Source organism: Curcuma longa, chromosome 5 (genome assembly GCF_044706935.1).
Source record: "Curcuma longa cultivar G26 ecotype Majalengka, Jawa Barat chromosome 5, ITB_CL_G26_1.1, whole genome shotgun sequence".
In the NCBI taxonomy this organism is placed as follows: domain Eukaryota; kingdom Viridiplantae; phylum Streptophyta; class Magnoliopsida; order Zingiberales; family Zingiberaceae; genus Curcuma; species Curcuma longa.
In genome coordinates this window covers 10,844,368-10,858,577 of record NC_133865.1, presented here as the reverse complement: position 1 = coordinate 10,858,577, position 14,210 = coordinate 10,844,368, and the positions used below count along the sequence as shown (strand labels likewise).

The window sequence follows — 14,210 nt, the reverse complement described above, 5'->3', positions numbered from 1 at the left end:
CATCACGAGGGGGGCAGGTGACCGCCCCCCCCCCCCCCCCCCCCTCCCGGCTAATATTTTATTGTTAAATATTAAAAATGTGGACGCCTCCTAAAATCTGCCTCTGCTCCTGCTTGTATTATCATATTTTCTTGTTCTCGTGGGCTAATTATATCTCAACGGTGCTATGCACATTATTTTCTTACTCGATTCAACATGCATAATTTGAAACCTGTCCAAACGCCCCTTGCCACCATTGTTAAGTTATCTTTTCATGATGATGCTACTCACATAGATGTCACTCACTACAGGTAAGCTATAGGCAGTCTTCAACACTTGCTTGTCACTCACCCTAATCTTGCCTTTGCTATTAATTGCCTCTCCCAATTCATGCATGTCCTTTCCGAACACCATTGGAGGGTGGTCAAACTTTTGTTTCGTTATCTCCATGGTACTTTAATTTGTTTATGATCTTCATATTCGCACTGAGATGTTACTATCTCTTCATAGCTGTATTGATGATGATTGGGGTAGCAATTTTGATGATCATTATTCCACTGAAATATATGCTATCTTTCTTGGCTCCAATCCAATCTCTTGGAACTTTAAGAAACAAAAATTCATCGCTCAATTCTCTATGGAAGCTAAATCCCAAGCCATTGTATCGAGTGATGCTAAATTTTTTTAGATTTATTCTCTCATTTAATTTGAGAATTGGGTGTTCTTATTTTATCCATACATGTCATCTATAGTAATATTATTGGAGGCACTTATCTATATGCTAATTCGATCTTTCACTCTCATATGAAACATATTACCTTAGACTATCATTTGGTTCACGAACTTATCCAAGGTGCGAAGCTATGTGTTTCTCATATCTCGTTAGGAGATTAATTTGCTAATATTCTCCCCAAGTTATTATCCAACGCTCGCCTTTGGAGTTTGATATTCAAGATTGACGTTTCTTTAAAACTTCAATGTTGAAGGGCATATTAAATTAGATTTGTGTCAAATAAATAGTTATCTAAATTACAAATAATGAATAATATTCAATTTCATTCTCAAAACCTCATCCGCTGTAACTAAGCTATGTGAACTTCCTTTAAATGTCTAGAACGGTTAAACGGGCTAACTCATAATGGGACATGCTAATCTATCAGAAACTCATCATATGACGGGTTAGAGCAGATCGGCCCACCAACTTGACAGATTACAAAATTTTTAATATAACCCAACTTAAAGCAAGTTGAAGGTTAGATAGGCCTCCTACGGACATATCAAAAAATAAAAAAATATAGAAAATATTAAAAATTTTAAATTTGGATTGTAAGTTTACAGGGTCAAATTAAAATTTTTAATTTTAAATTGCGATTTAGATAAGTTATTAAATTTTCTCCTATAATTTTAAATTTTTTTTTAAAAATAATTTTTTTCAATGCGCAGGCCAATCTACGCGAATCGTGGACCAACTTACACAGATTATGGGCTTAGATGAGTCAATCTACTTGAACGTATTTTAAATTATTCGACGGAATAAATCAATCCGACGGGCTTATTCTAAATTGAGGGCTTTATTAGTGTCTCCAACTTCTCGAGCTTCTTAGCAAGCCGTGTCTCAGTTATGCCTAGGCTAGGCGTGGTTCTAACTAACCGAGCAGACAGGTCATAAATTGGGTAAACATCCTACGCGAAGAAGTCGCGTAACGGCATGGTTTGGCCTTACCTCTTTTGTCAATTTGGGAAGGCTTAGTTGTTCCTCAGGCGTCCAGATACACACTTAATGAGGTCAATTATTTAAGCTCAAATTCTACACACCATTTGTGAAACACTTTGGCACTTCGTTAATCCCCCAACCCCAGAAATTATACTAATTAAATTTCTCGGACATGGCCCAGAATAAGTTGAATAATCCAATTAGTTCAGAATTAATTTTGAAATTTTAAGGGGCGTTTTGAAATTTTAACTGGAGCGTAATGACAATTACCCCGCAGAACTCTTCAAGTCAAAGAAACAAAACAAAAAACAATGTCGTCACGCGTCCGTTGTGGCAACGCCGTGCTTTCCCGGGCTTTACCCGCGTTCGCTTACCTCATCGGATCCAACGGTTTTCGCTTCCCTTTCGAGCAATCCAACGGCGCATGTGATTTCCAATTTTCCACGTGGAGTCTCCGAACAAGCATCGAGAACGTTGACCCTGGGAGCGTTGACCGTCGGATGCTTCGGTTTCCTTTCTTTCTCCTCCTTCGATTTAAGAACCCCGATCCGATTCCTGGAGACGACGCCATTGGAGTAACGTCGAGAGCTTCTTGCTCCTCTGTTTTGCTCTGCAGAAGCCATGGCCGAAAGGGTTCACCCCAGTCAGCCGCCGCCGGAGAGCCCTCGCTCCTCCGTTTCCTCCAGCGAAGCCATCCTCCCCGTCCGCAAGCCCTTTCCGGTTCCGGAGCCGGAAACCCACGTTATCAACGTTCCGAACGGTACGGTCGAGGCTGCTAAGGCCCCCAGGTGGTGGCGGCGGCGATGCTGCCTCTGTTTACTCTGCTTCGGCGCCTTCGTCTTCCTCCTCGCCGTCACGGTCGGCATCCTCTTCCTCGCCTTCCGCCCCCGCATCCCCCGCTACACTATCGACGGCGTCTCCATCTCCTCCTTCGACCTCACCGCCTTCACCGTCAACCCCGTCTTCGCCGTCACCGTCGTCGCCGACAACCGGCGCAACAAGAGGGTCGGCGTGTACTACCGCGACGGCAGCGACATAACCGCGGTGTACGACGGCGTGACGCTGTGCGAGGGGCGGTGGCCGACGTTCTACCACCCGCCGCGGAACGAGACGAGGTTTGTGACGGAGCTGAGGGGGTCGGGGATCCGGCTGACGGCGGCGGTGCAAAGTGCTCTGGTGGCGGCGCAGATGCAGGGGAAGGTGCCGCTGGAGGTGAACGTGGCGGTGCCTATTAGGATCAAGTTCGGCGCCATCAGGAGCTGGACGATCAAAGTGAGGGTGAGGTGCGAGGTGACGGTGGACGGCTTGAGGGAGAACGCCGTCGTCCTCGATCGGCGTTGCCGAGTCAAGGTCAAGGTTTTCGGGTGACCTCTGTTGCTGTTGCCGTTGCTGTTCTGCTCTGCTCTTAATTTTCTTTGTATCTGTAAAATTGGATTTTAGTATTTGTTACGTAGAAAATATTATTATAGTAAATAATATTTTTTTTTATTAACAAATATGAACAAAAATATTTAGCGTCTTTTATCCATATTATCGAAAAGCTCCTCTTTTCCAAAATCAAAAATATTACTCCACCTATAATAACTGGTTGGTCAAATTAGGTCAAAATATTTTTTTACATCAGAATTAGTTTGATGAGTAGTTTGATCGACTTTTTGCAACGATGTTTGATAGGATAGTAAATTTGATAGGATAGTCGATTGATCAAGTAACAGTTATTAAGTAAAAAATTAGCTTAAATATCAATCTTAAAAGAATGTTTCAAGATAATTTGAAATCGTCGATTCTTGGAGGTTTGAGGATGAAGTACTGCTATATTTATAGATCAATAAAAGATAATTCTAAGCAACAAGAAGATTCAACACAAAGTTCACTTGTATAAATATGTTTATTTTGATTTATTTTATTTTATTTGTATCTTTGTATTTTGTTGTATTTATTACAGAAATAAGTTGTAAAAAAATTTTCCATCTTTGAAATATATTCGAAAAGGAAAAGAATAGTGGTGATAGTTATTAAGACTGAACCTTAGACGTAGTGATCTTAGGAGATAGTAAACCAAATAAACTGACCTTATTTGTATTGTGTTGTCGATTTATTCAAATTTTCACTACATAATCAACTCAATGAGATCAAAATTATTCACTCTCCTCTAACTCATATGGATCCTAACATGGACATGACTTAGCCTATTGCTATTATACTCTTCAGCAAAAGGTGAAATTCGCCATCCCAACGGCCCCACATGATTGGCTCCACGACAATATCTGTGAGGATGTAAATTGAAAAGTTATAGTTGGCCATGAAGAAGGAGGGCATTGCTTCGATTTCGTCGAAATTCAACCCTTATCCACTTTAACAATTTTGTTCTGTCGTAACCAACTCAATGTGCCCCAAGGGTAAAACTATATCAACCTAAGTGATGTCATGAGAAATTTGATCCAATTGATACCTTAAACAAGGAAAGATGCTTGCCAATTTTAGAGGAAATGAAATTAAAATTAACGTGTTGCGTAGGTTAATTAAAAGTGAGAGATATTAGTTATAATAAAAAATTAAAAATTATAAGTTAAGTATAAGTTATCGAGCTATAATAAAAACCACTAGTTCTATGAGTAGTTTGGCCAACTTAACTTAAATTGGACAATGTAAATATATAAATCTTTACAATATGAATTAATTAAATTTAAGGTTTTCAAGGTGGTGGTTAAGTAGCCCACCAACCCTACATCTACATTATCTAAGTAGAAGTAGATTATTAGATGAGCAAATTGGATTTTTTTTTACTTTTAGAAAATAAATTAAAATAATTATATATATAATAATAAATGATTTTAATAAATGAATCAAAATTTTAATTTTTAATTATATATTAACAAAGGATAAATAATAATAATAGTAGAGTGGAGATTTACTTTTGTACATCATTTTCTTTTATAAAATGTTTTTTAAAAAGATTATCAAAACATTCTTAATAAATTGTAATTATTATCTTCTTAATCTCTAAACTACTTCACTCTTACACGACAAAGTCATGACATAGCAAACCTACAATATCATCCAATTTTTTCATAAAAAAATAATAATTTACTTAGAATTATTATTCTCTAAGTTCTTATTGTGAATTTGGAGAGGAAGGATGAAAATTACATTCTATTCGATTTTAAATAGATGAAGAAAATTATCAAATTAACTAAAATTATTTTCTATCATATTGCAAAATTATTTGGAATTTAGGAAGGTAAAATTTATTCGGCTTCGTGAGATTCGAATTCTTGTCCTCTTCTACAACTTTGTTCCGTCGAAACCAACTTAATTATGCCCGGGATGGAAATTTATTCTCTTAAATTTGTTGTTGGTGGGCAGTTGTCCTAACTACGTACCCTGTTTATATAAATCTCCAGTTTAATTCGGATAAATTCATCGAATCGATCGAAAGAGGTGTGAAGATGGCGAATTTGATTGTGATTTTTCCAATGATTTTTACAATTTTGATCGATTTCTGTTCTCGATCAGGTACAAGAATCTGTTCTTTCTTTCCCCTGTTTTTTTTTCCTCATAATTCGACCGTTGATTATTGCAGAAGCGCAGGCGGCCGTCGTCGGAGTAAACTACGGAATGCTCGGCGACGACCTCCCGTCGCCGGCGCAGGTGGTGTCTCTCTTCGAGTCCCGCGGCATCGGCCGGCTCCGTCTCTTCCACCCCGACGCCGCCGCGCTCGAGGCGCTCCGCGGTTCCGGCATCGAGGTCGTCCTCGGCACGCTCAACGAGGAGCTCCCGGGCCTCGCCGCCGACCCCTCCTCCGCCGAGAAATGGGTCGCGGCCAACGTCGCCCCCTTCGCCGGCTCCGTCCGCTTCCGCTACATCAACGCCGGGAACGAGGTAGTCCCCGGGGACGCCGCGGGGAACGTCCTCCCGGCCATGCGCAACCTCGCCGCCGCAGTGAGGGCCGCAGGGCTCCAGATCCCGGTCACCACGGCGGTGGCCACGACGGCGCTCGGCGTGTCGTATCCGCCGTCGCAGGGGGCGTTCTCGGAGGCCGCCGCCGGACTCATAACCCCCATCGCGGCGTTTCTACGGTCAACGTCGGCGCCGCTGCTGGTCAACGTGTACCCTTACTTCTCCTACGCCGGGAACCCGGGGGACGTGGCGCTGGACTACGCCCTATTCAGGGCCGCGGGCGTGGCGGTGCGCGACGGAGCGCTGGGGTACGACAACCTGTTCGACGCCATGGTGGACTCGGTGCACGCGGCGCTGGAGAAGGCCGGGGCGTCGGAGGTGGAGGTGGTGGTATCGGAGACAGGCTGGCCGTCGGGCGGCGGGGGACTGGGAGCGACGGTGGAGAACGCGGCGGCGTACGTCAACAACGCGGTGGCGCACGTGCGCAAGGGCGGGGGCACGCCGAGGAAGCCCGGGAACGCGACGGAGACGTACCTGTTCGCCATGTTCAACGAGAACCAGAAGCCCGCCGGAACAGAGCGCCACTTTGGGCTCTTCCACCCGAACATGACCGAAATTTACCACGTCAATTTTCAACCCTAAAATAGAAATAAAATAAATTATAAATTAATTATAGATTTCATCACAACTCATAAATAGATAATGCCCATTTCTATGATTTCATTATTTCACTAGTTAAGATTATTATTATTGTTGTTATTGTTAATAAACTTCTATAATATTCATTTTATTTGAAATTCAAAATTATTAATATAGCACAAGTTATTTGAGATTTTTTTTTTGATTATTTAGGTTTTTAATTTTCCGAGCATATTAAAGCAGCTGATCGATCTATCTACATAGAAGTTTTCTATCGACCATCTAAATAAATTCAGAAAGTGCTCATATTGAGATTATCAACAACCTCTATAATCAATCCATCGTTGTAAAATGTTATGCTCCATATGGATATTAGATTTGTAGACTGCAAGCAATATGACTTGTTGTTAGGTAGTAGTTCGATCCACCTAAATAATCATACTTCATATTATTTAGCATAATTTTTTTTTAAACAAATAAAGTATGAGAATTGAACCATCACACTGTGATATAAGGCACTAGATACCATTTTTTTTTACTTTCGAAGCATGGTTGAGTTGGTTAATGTGTAGAGTTGTCGAAGTGGGAAGAGTCGAATCTTAGCCCTCCCACATCGAGTTGTCAAACGGGCCAACTCATGGCGAGGCGGGCTACCCATTAAAAACCTATCATATGGTAGAGTGGGATGGGCCGATCAACCAACTTGGCAGGTTGAAAAATCTTCAACCCAACCCAACCCAAAGCGAGTTGCAAGTTAGACGGGTCAACCCACAGACCTGTCAAAAAATAAAAAATATTAAAAATTTTAAGTGTGAATTAAAGTTTGAGTTGGTTAGTGTGTAGAGTTGTCAAAGTGGGAAGTCGAATCTCAGCCCTCCCCCATCAAGCTGTCAAATGGGCCAACTTATGGCGAGGCAGACTAACACATTAAAAACCTATCATATGGTAGAGTGGGACGGGCCGATCAACTAACTTGACGGGTTGAAAAATCTTCAACCCAACTGAATCCAAGGCGAGTTGCAGGTTAGACGGGTCAACCTACAGACCTGTCAAAAAATAAAAAAAATATTAAAAATTTTAAGTGTGGATTAAAGTTTGAGTTGGTTATGTGTAGAGTTGTCAAAGTGGGAAGTCGAATCTCAACCCTCCCCTATCGAGCTGTCAAATGGGCCAACTTATGGTGGGGCGGGCTAACCTATTAAAAACCTATCATATGGTAGAGTGGGACGGACCGATTAACCAACTTAGCGGGTTGAAAAATTTTCAATCCAACCCAAGGCGGGTTGCAGGTTAGGCGGGGCAATCCATTGACCTGTCAAAAAATATTAAAAATTTTAAGTGTGGATTAAAGTTTAAATTGATCAAGTTGAAAATTTTAAACTTGAGTTGTAATTTTTAAGCTTGAATTGTAATTTAGACGGGTCAAACCCACTAATTCATTGAGTTTTTTTATTTTAATTTTAAAATTTAAAATAAATAAATAAACTTTTTCAATTCGCGGGCCAATCCATACAAGTTGTGGGCTAACCCATGCGGGTCACAAGTCTAGGCAGGTCAACCCATTTGAACTCATCTTAAAATGGATTGATAAAATTTCAATCTAACCCATCTAAATTACTTGGCGGGGTAAGTCAACTCGACGGGCCCAACCTAATTGACGACTATACTCTCCTATACTGGCCAACTGTAATTTTTCGATTTACCTCTTTACATATGATTGTGAGGTCGATAGTGTGGGACTGCTGGATAGCGGATTCTAATTTTTTTTTCTGGAAGAAGTTAATAGGATTTTGAAGTAAATTTTAAAAATAAAAGTTTTTAAAAGATAAAAATAGAAAAAGGCAAACTGAGTAAACTTTAGGTTGCGAAATGAAAATGTCCATTGAAATACCTGCGCAAGTGAGTTGATCAAGTTCCGGATTATCGGGCGGTAGCGATAATATCGCATCGGTGATGGTTAGGGAGACAAGCGAGCTGGAGATCGACCATGGCATCCTTTGCCCTGTTCCTCTCCTCCCCGCCTTCTTTTTCCCCTTTCCCTTTTTCTTCTCTCCGCCACGGCACCCTGAACCTTCCTAGGGTTTTGATTTCTCTCCACGGCAGCGGGAGCAGCAGCAGCAGCGGACTCTTTCGTGGATCTCCCAACCCTGGAACCACCCGCTCCAAAGAAATAGGTTTGTTGCTTGCCGATCCTCCTTCTCTTTTCAATTCGGAATCGGGTTAGAATTTCTGAATCGGCTCCCTAGGATAGCGTTGTCGGTGCTGGATTATGTCGTAATATCTCACTCGTGTTCTACCGCTTCCATTTACCTCCTTCAGTTTCATGCTTTTGCACTAAATTTCTTAGCTTTCGGGTTCGTATATTTGCCAAATGGACGCATTCCTCCTGATTCAACAATAACAAGGGAAGTTGGGAACTTTATCTGACTTTTGTTGCTTGCTATTCTGTCAATGCTTTACGTGATAAAAAATTTTATGTTATGTGTCATACATCACTTGACTTTCCTATTCAACTTCGTTGGATTACTGACATTGGCATTCTGGAGAATAGCGCCTGTGTTTGGAAATAGGGGTTTATGTTTGTATGCGCTTAAATTTAATTGGTTCATGTTTTTTAGCTCTGAAGTTTATTATGCACTGAGGTTTTTCTCTAATATGGAGCACTGATTTTGAAAACCATCCTTTTATGCGCTATTCTTTGACTTGTTGGACTATAGTTCACTTTTAAACCCATTCGGTATAGCATTCTAACTAAATGGGAAATGGAAGATCTACTTTGTCTTGAGGTGTTACAACATGGTAGCGATATAAGCTTCCACCTGTCTTTACTTGCATTCAGTTGATTAAGTTGAACACAGAAAAGTGAGTTGAATCTGGTTTCATCTTTCCTCACGTTGATAAGTCGACTTCATGGTCATGACTAAAAACCCTATTTTTTTATAGAAGCAAAATTACTTTTTAATCAATAGCAACAGAAAGTACATGTCTGAAAGATGAAAATTATACTTCATGTGGTTGGATATGTGATCATGAATCAAGCTTATGATGATATGTCTTGGATATCTCTGGCTAGAAAATCTAGACTGTTGTTTCTTTTATCAACTTTGTGTTAGTAGTTCAATGTGTAATGTTGTCTAACCTATCTTCTCTAATAAAAAAGATCACATTAGGCACTAAATATTAGCACACAAAGTGCAAGTTTCAATGATGGAAACCATGACCTATTGCAAAACTTGACCATGTCTCAAAACCCTAAACACATTTGCCTAACCTACGTTCATGGACACTTTTTTGTTGTCTTAGATGTGTGTAACTTGTCCCCTAATGCATGCCTAGAAGACTAGTAAGATCTTTCATCATCTGTCGAGGATTGTTACATTGTGGTGTGGAGCCATCCCAATACTTGCGGCTGTATACTGTGTCGTACCAGGTTGGTAAGCACAACTTTGTGTTGACTTCAGAGATTGAAAATCGATGTAATTAGCATGTTTTTCTCGTGCTATCACCCAATGAAATAATTTATTCTTCCAATGCGGGAAAACGTTGTCAGATTCCATTATACTCCTTTATGTATATAGGGGGTGCAACCTTATTTTCCCTTTGGTTATTTTGGATGAATGGTCCTTCAATTAACCTGTATCCAGAGATGGTTCCTTTCAGCTCTTACTTGAGAATAGATTGACCATGATATATTTACCAACATGATTTGAAGTATCGTTATGAGCTGGGATATTGGTTGGAATGATACTGCAATGGTGCACGTTGCGCTAATGGCATTGCGGAGGAGAAGATGAAGAAGAAAGACGAGGCAGGGACTCTTGGAGGAAACACTAGACTATTCCTCAAGGAGAACGCTTATTCTCATGTGAGAAAACTACCACGCTGCTCACGATTCTATGGATCAGAGAAGAAAATTGCATGCTTAGAAAAGCATCTCTAGAACCCTGTCTTTGCTAGAAGAAGATCATGCATCTAGATTTATCGCATCTGTTGAAGAAAATCAAGAGGAAAGTTTTGTCCCTTGCCCTCGCTTGAAGAAGCTGCCTCATTACTCATAGACACACGGATCAAAGAAAGACACTACCTAGAAAAAGCTTCATCTTGATCCAGTTTACATGTTGGACGGCGAGTGAGGTGAAAGCTTGTGCTCGTGCTGACCAGCACAAAACAATACTTTAAAACTGTGATTACCAATTTAGATCAAATGATATCTACATTTCTACAAATTCGCTTATTTTAGGCCACCTTTAAATGAATGCCTCTTCTTTTTAATTTTAGCGAGCATGGAAAAGAATCAAACTGAAGGGGAGCTTTAATGCAACGGTAAAGCTATTGTCGTGTGACTTGAAGTCATGGGTTCGAGTCGTGGAAACCACCTCTTGCAATGTAGAGTAAGGTTGCATATAATAAACCCAATGTGGTTCGAACTTCCCCGGGATCCCGCATTGGTGTGAGTTTCGTACACCGGGATATTCTTTATGGAAATGAATCAAACTCTAAATGTCTACCCACAGAAAGTCTGACAGAAAATCCTTTTATTCATTTCTTTAAAAAAAATACTGCCAATGCAATACTTTCTTTAACATTACCTTTTATTACACATTAATAGTCTAATTTTCAATTGTAATTTGAAAGTGAGTTTTTAGTTTGCACTCTGAGCTTTCCTTTGCCAAACAAAAACTAACAAAAAGTTAGGAGGAATTATCTGTGCGCGTGCAAACTTGTGCATCATAAGTGCATATGAATATCCTCTCTCTTCTTATCTAATTGTTTCTGTCTTCCTTAGGAGGAAAAAAAGGATCATGGATGCTTATAGAAAGTGAGTGCATGAGCCAAATGCAAAAGATAAAAAAAATAAAAAAATTACATTTTTTTCTCATCTGATGAATAGTGTGTACAATTCACTTGTCCTTTGAGATTTTTAACTGGATGACATGACAAACGACTTACTCCGTGTTATTTGTAAGGGGCTTCCTTGGTTGTAAACATGAGTTGAATTTCGCCGGCCATCAAATTTATGACTCAGCGAGATAGCATATTGTATCTCTCAGTACCTGATTTTATTCATTCTTGTGTCTGAATTTCCATATAGGAACTTGCAGGGCTAGTCAAGCTGTTGACTTGTTTCCGTCTGTGTGGCCTGAAGTTACCGTTCGAGATGCACGACTGGAGGACTGTTGGGAAGTGGCGGATACCCATTGTAGCTGCTTTTTTCCAGAGTATTCATTCCCCTTTGATCTTGTTCTGAGGATTGATCGGTTTGTGGGGTTGCTTTCTGGGTTCTCAGTTCCTCCAGGCTGTATGAGAACCTGTCTTGTTGCCGTCACTGGTAGTCCAGTCAACGATGACCTGTACATTGGGTGTGAGGGTCTGAAATTTGGCACTTTTGAAGGAAAATTCAGCATTAACAGAGGATCTGTAGCTGGAATTCTTACAGTCGACACAGTAGCTGATTTCCTTCCTAGAAAAGGTCTGCTTCGACAAAGAAGGTAATCGTAGGGGCAATTTGCTTCTGCGTGGGTTCTATTCAATTTGCTAGACAACTTTATCTGACTTGGTATTGAACTCAAAAGTTTTGAACCCTTACAAATTTACTTGATGCTTTAAGTATCTGCCACAAATTAGAAATGATTAGCTTAAATTTCATAATGGCCCCATGCATGTCTTAGGGTCTATTTACTAGGAGAGGGGCCGAAAGGGAAGGGAATGACTGCACCTAAGGGAGTAGAAGTGGTTTAGAAAGTCAAAGGAATAGGGATACCTCGAGCTTGAGCAGGTTGTAGATCTTACACAAAAGCTTATAACGATATCCACATTTTGTTGTGATAGTAGTAATTGTCACACTGTAAGAGGAGATTAGGAATTAGGAGATGGGCCACTTCCAGATCTGGACACGAAGCTTGACCTTGCAGGCAGCATTTTAAGAGGCCGTTATCGCACTGTCACTTCGATGCCAGAGCACTCCCCCTCGACCTCAATCCTTTTCAACTTCATGCTTCCTATCTTAATCCCCATCTTTGTACCCACATCAACCTCCATCTGCAGGCTGTGTCCCTCCTCAGATTTGTTGTTGCCGTCACATCCAGCATCTGCCCTTTGATCCGCTGTTGAAATTGAACTCCTGGAGATGGGAGCAAATTGGCATTCGAGTCTTTTTATTCTCCTTTCCCTCCTCGCGCCTAGCTTTTCACAGGATTTGGTGGGGGCCAAATTGTAGCTGAAAATTGGATAGCGGGCTGTTTCCAAATCATTGCTTATGATTTTTCTTCCACATAAACAGTGGATCTGGCCCTCAACCTCTCCCCCATCTCTAGCCAATCTGTGGATTTGTGATCCTTCATACTAGTAACACACTCGTAGAACTTATCTGGATATTGTTTCTCATAGCTCTTTATTAGAACATTATGACGGCAAGCTATTGTACTATTGTTACTTCATTTAAGTGTCGGCATGTTTAAGTAGTTTTTCAATAATCAATCTCGGTCTTCTGCTCGGCAAAATTGGTTTCTTGGGAAAGTTTTGTTTGCATTTTGAATGTCTATTCTGACATGCTAAAGTTTTTGTTAGTGTAGAACTGGAATAGCATACATTTCAAATGTTGCCGTCCGGGAAGGAAACCGGAGGAGAGGAATTGCTAAGATGCTTGTTGCAAAGGCAGAGGCCCGAGCCAGGAGTTGGGGTTGCCGGTCCATGGCACTGCATTGCGACATAAACAACTCGGCCGCTGTAAGGTTATACAAAGGGCAAGGTTTCAAATGCATCAAAGTGCCAGATAATGCAAAATGGCCCGAGCCAAAGACTTCTCCAACCCTCCAATTCAACTTCATGATGAAACTTCTAAACCCTAGTACAAGTCCTTGATCAGAGCTAGTCAAAACTCCTGGACCAAAGTCAGGATTCGGACCGACACCCGTGCCGACTCGCATCGTCGTGTGTGTATATTTTCATTGTAGATAACAAATTCAACCAAATGTTACAAGTATTTGTTCCTTGAGTTGAATGATTACACCATTAGGGTCGAATTGATTGAAAGGTTGAAGATCATGGCAAAATACTCACTGGAGATGCAATTTGCTAGGGATCAAAATCAGATTTGGTTTATTATGATGCATGCCTGATTGATGCTCAAATTTCTGGTGGATTCAATCAATTTTTTTTTTAATTTATGGAAATTAGGCGATCCCCAACTGGATCCAATCACTACCCAGTTAGGGTTCATAGTTGTTTGGTAGATATCCAAATTGCAAAATCTTCATATGAGATTTGAGTTGAAACCTAGCAACAAAGAAGTGTGTTGAATGGTAGGCAGAAGCCACTGTTATAATCTTTTATTTATATTGCAAATTATGGGGAAGTTTACCTTTAGCTTCCCTCTTTCTAGTCCATAATAGAGACGATATAGAGCCAGTGGTGCATCCCTATCGGACTTAACTAGTCGAGTTGATCGATTTGAAATAATTTTAAAAACACAATAGTCAGCACCTTTCATTTTTGTGAAAAATCCAAACAAATACAATGTTGACTAGCATTGATTCGCAAATTATTTAGATCGAATCAAGCAAAAATCTAATTCTATTTGGATGAACGAATCGGTCGAAGTGTGACTTCAACTAGGTAGTTCATATACTTCCACAAGAGCAATAAATTAGCTCATAATTGAGTAGAAAATAAGGGATTAAAATTGTCAAACTCAACCTAACTTGTTGTGATTGAGTGAGATCATAAAATTCACCTACTCTTGTATTCTTCTTTCTTAGAATGATAGTTTTGACTAATATTAAAATCGAAAAAAGTCACATGAATATGGACAAAAGTGTGGAGAGGAATTGGAATACATGAATAATTCCAAGTATTATCAAAAGAAGACAAATTAACAAAAAAAATGAAACAATAAAAAATTTGGCCAAATTTAAATATTATTACATCAAACCAAAATATTCTATTTTTATTTTACTTTTTTTTCTGGTTAAAAAAGTTT

General features: G+C 40.2%; 3 protein-coding genes across 4 annotated transcripts; all 3 read left to right on the top strand.

Moving 5' to 3' along the window:
- Positions 1-2,256: 2,256 nt before the first annotated feature.
- Positions 2,257-3,177, top strand: LOC141829667 (NDR1/HIN1-like protein 13). Its single transcript, XM_074717191.1, has one exon. The coding sequence runs from the start codon at positions 2,315-2,317 to the stop codon at positions 3,059-3,061; it is 747 nt and encodes a 248-aa protein (XP_074573292.1). The 5' UTR covers positions 2,257-2,314; the 3' UTR covers positions 3,062-3,177.
- A 1,952-nt stretch (positions 3,178-5,129) lies between these two features.
- On the top strand, positions 5,130-6,404 carry LOC141830053 (putative glucan endo-1,3-beta-glucosidase GVI). Of its 2 annotated transcripts, none has more exons than XM_074717533.1 (2): positions 5,130-5,209; positions 5,285-6,404. In XM_074717533.1, exon 2 carries the CDS (start codon positions 5,312-5,314, stop codon positions 6,233-6,235), a length of 924 nt encoding a protein of 307 aa, XP_074573634.1. In that variant the 5' UTR covers positions 5,130-5,209; positions 5,285-5,311; the 3' UTR covers positions 6,236-6,404. The 2 variants fall into 2 exon arrangements, with proteins under 2 accessions (XP_074573634.1, XP_074573633.1); XM_074717532.1 differs by having other exon boundaries at positions 5,131-5,209; positions 5,277-6,404.
- Positions 6,405-8,145: 1,741 nt separating this feature from the next.
- On the top strand, positions 8,146-13,343 carry LOC141829666 (GCN5-related N-acetyltransferase 4, chloroplastic). The gene is made up of 3 exons (XM_074717190.1): positions 8,146-8,406; positions 11,325-11,721; positions 12,805-13,343. Exons 1-3 carry the CDS (start codon positions 8,220-8,222, stop codon positions 13,091-13,093), a joined length of 873 nt encoding a protein of 290 aa, XP_074573291.1. The 5' UTR covers positions 8,146-8,219; the 3' UTR covers positions 13,094-13,343.
- Positions 13,344-14,210: the final 867 nt, after the last annotated feature.

What these genes read in the sequence shown, in the direction of transcription:
- LOC141829667 (XM_074717191.1), top strand. Translation starts at nt 2,315, where the DNA reads ATGGCCGAAAGGGTTCACCCCAGTCAGCCGCCGCCGGAGAGCCCTCGC.
- LOC141830053 (XM_074717532.1), top strand. Translation starts at nt 5,143, where the DNA reads ATGGCGAATTTGATTGTGATTTTTCCAATGATTTTTACAATTTTGATC. An exon ending in CGATTTCTGTTCTCGATCAG is followed by an intron (nt 5,210 to 5,276) that starts GTACAAGAATCT and finishes TGATTATTGCAG; the next exon opens with AAGCGCAGGCGGCCGTCGTC.
- LOC141829666 (XM_074717190.1), top strand. Translation starts at nt 8,220, where the DNA reads ATGGCATCCTTTGCCCTGTTCCTCTCCTCCCCGCCTTCTTTTTCCCCT. An exon ending in CACCCGCTCCAAAGAAATAG is followed by an intron (nt 8,407 to 11,324) that starts GTTTGTTGCTTG and finishes ATTTCCATATAG; the next exon opens with GAACTTGCAGGGCTAGTCAA. An exon ending in GGTCTGCTTCGACAAAGAAG is followed by an intron (nt 11,722 to 12,804) that starts GTAATCGTAGGG and finishes TTGTTAGTGTAG; the next exon opens with AACTGGAATAGCATACATTT.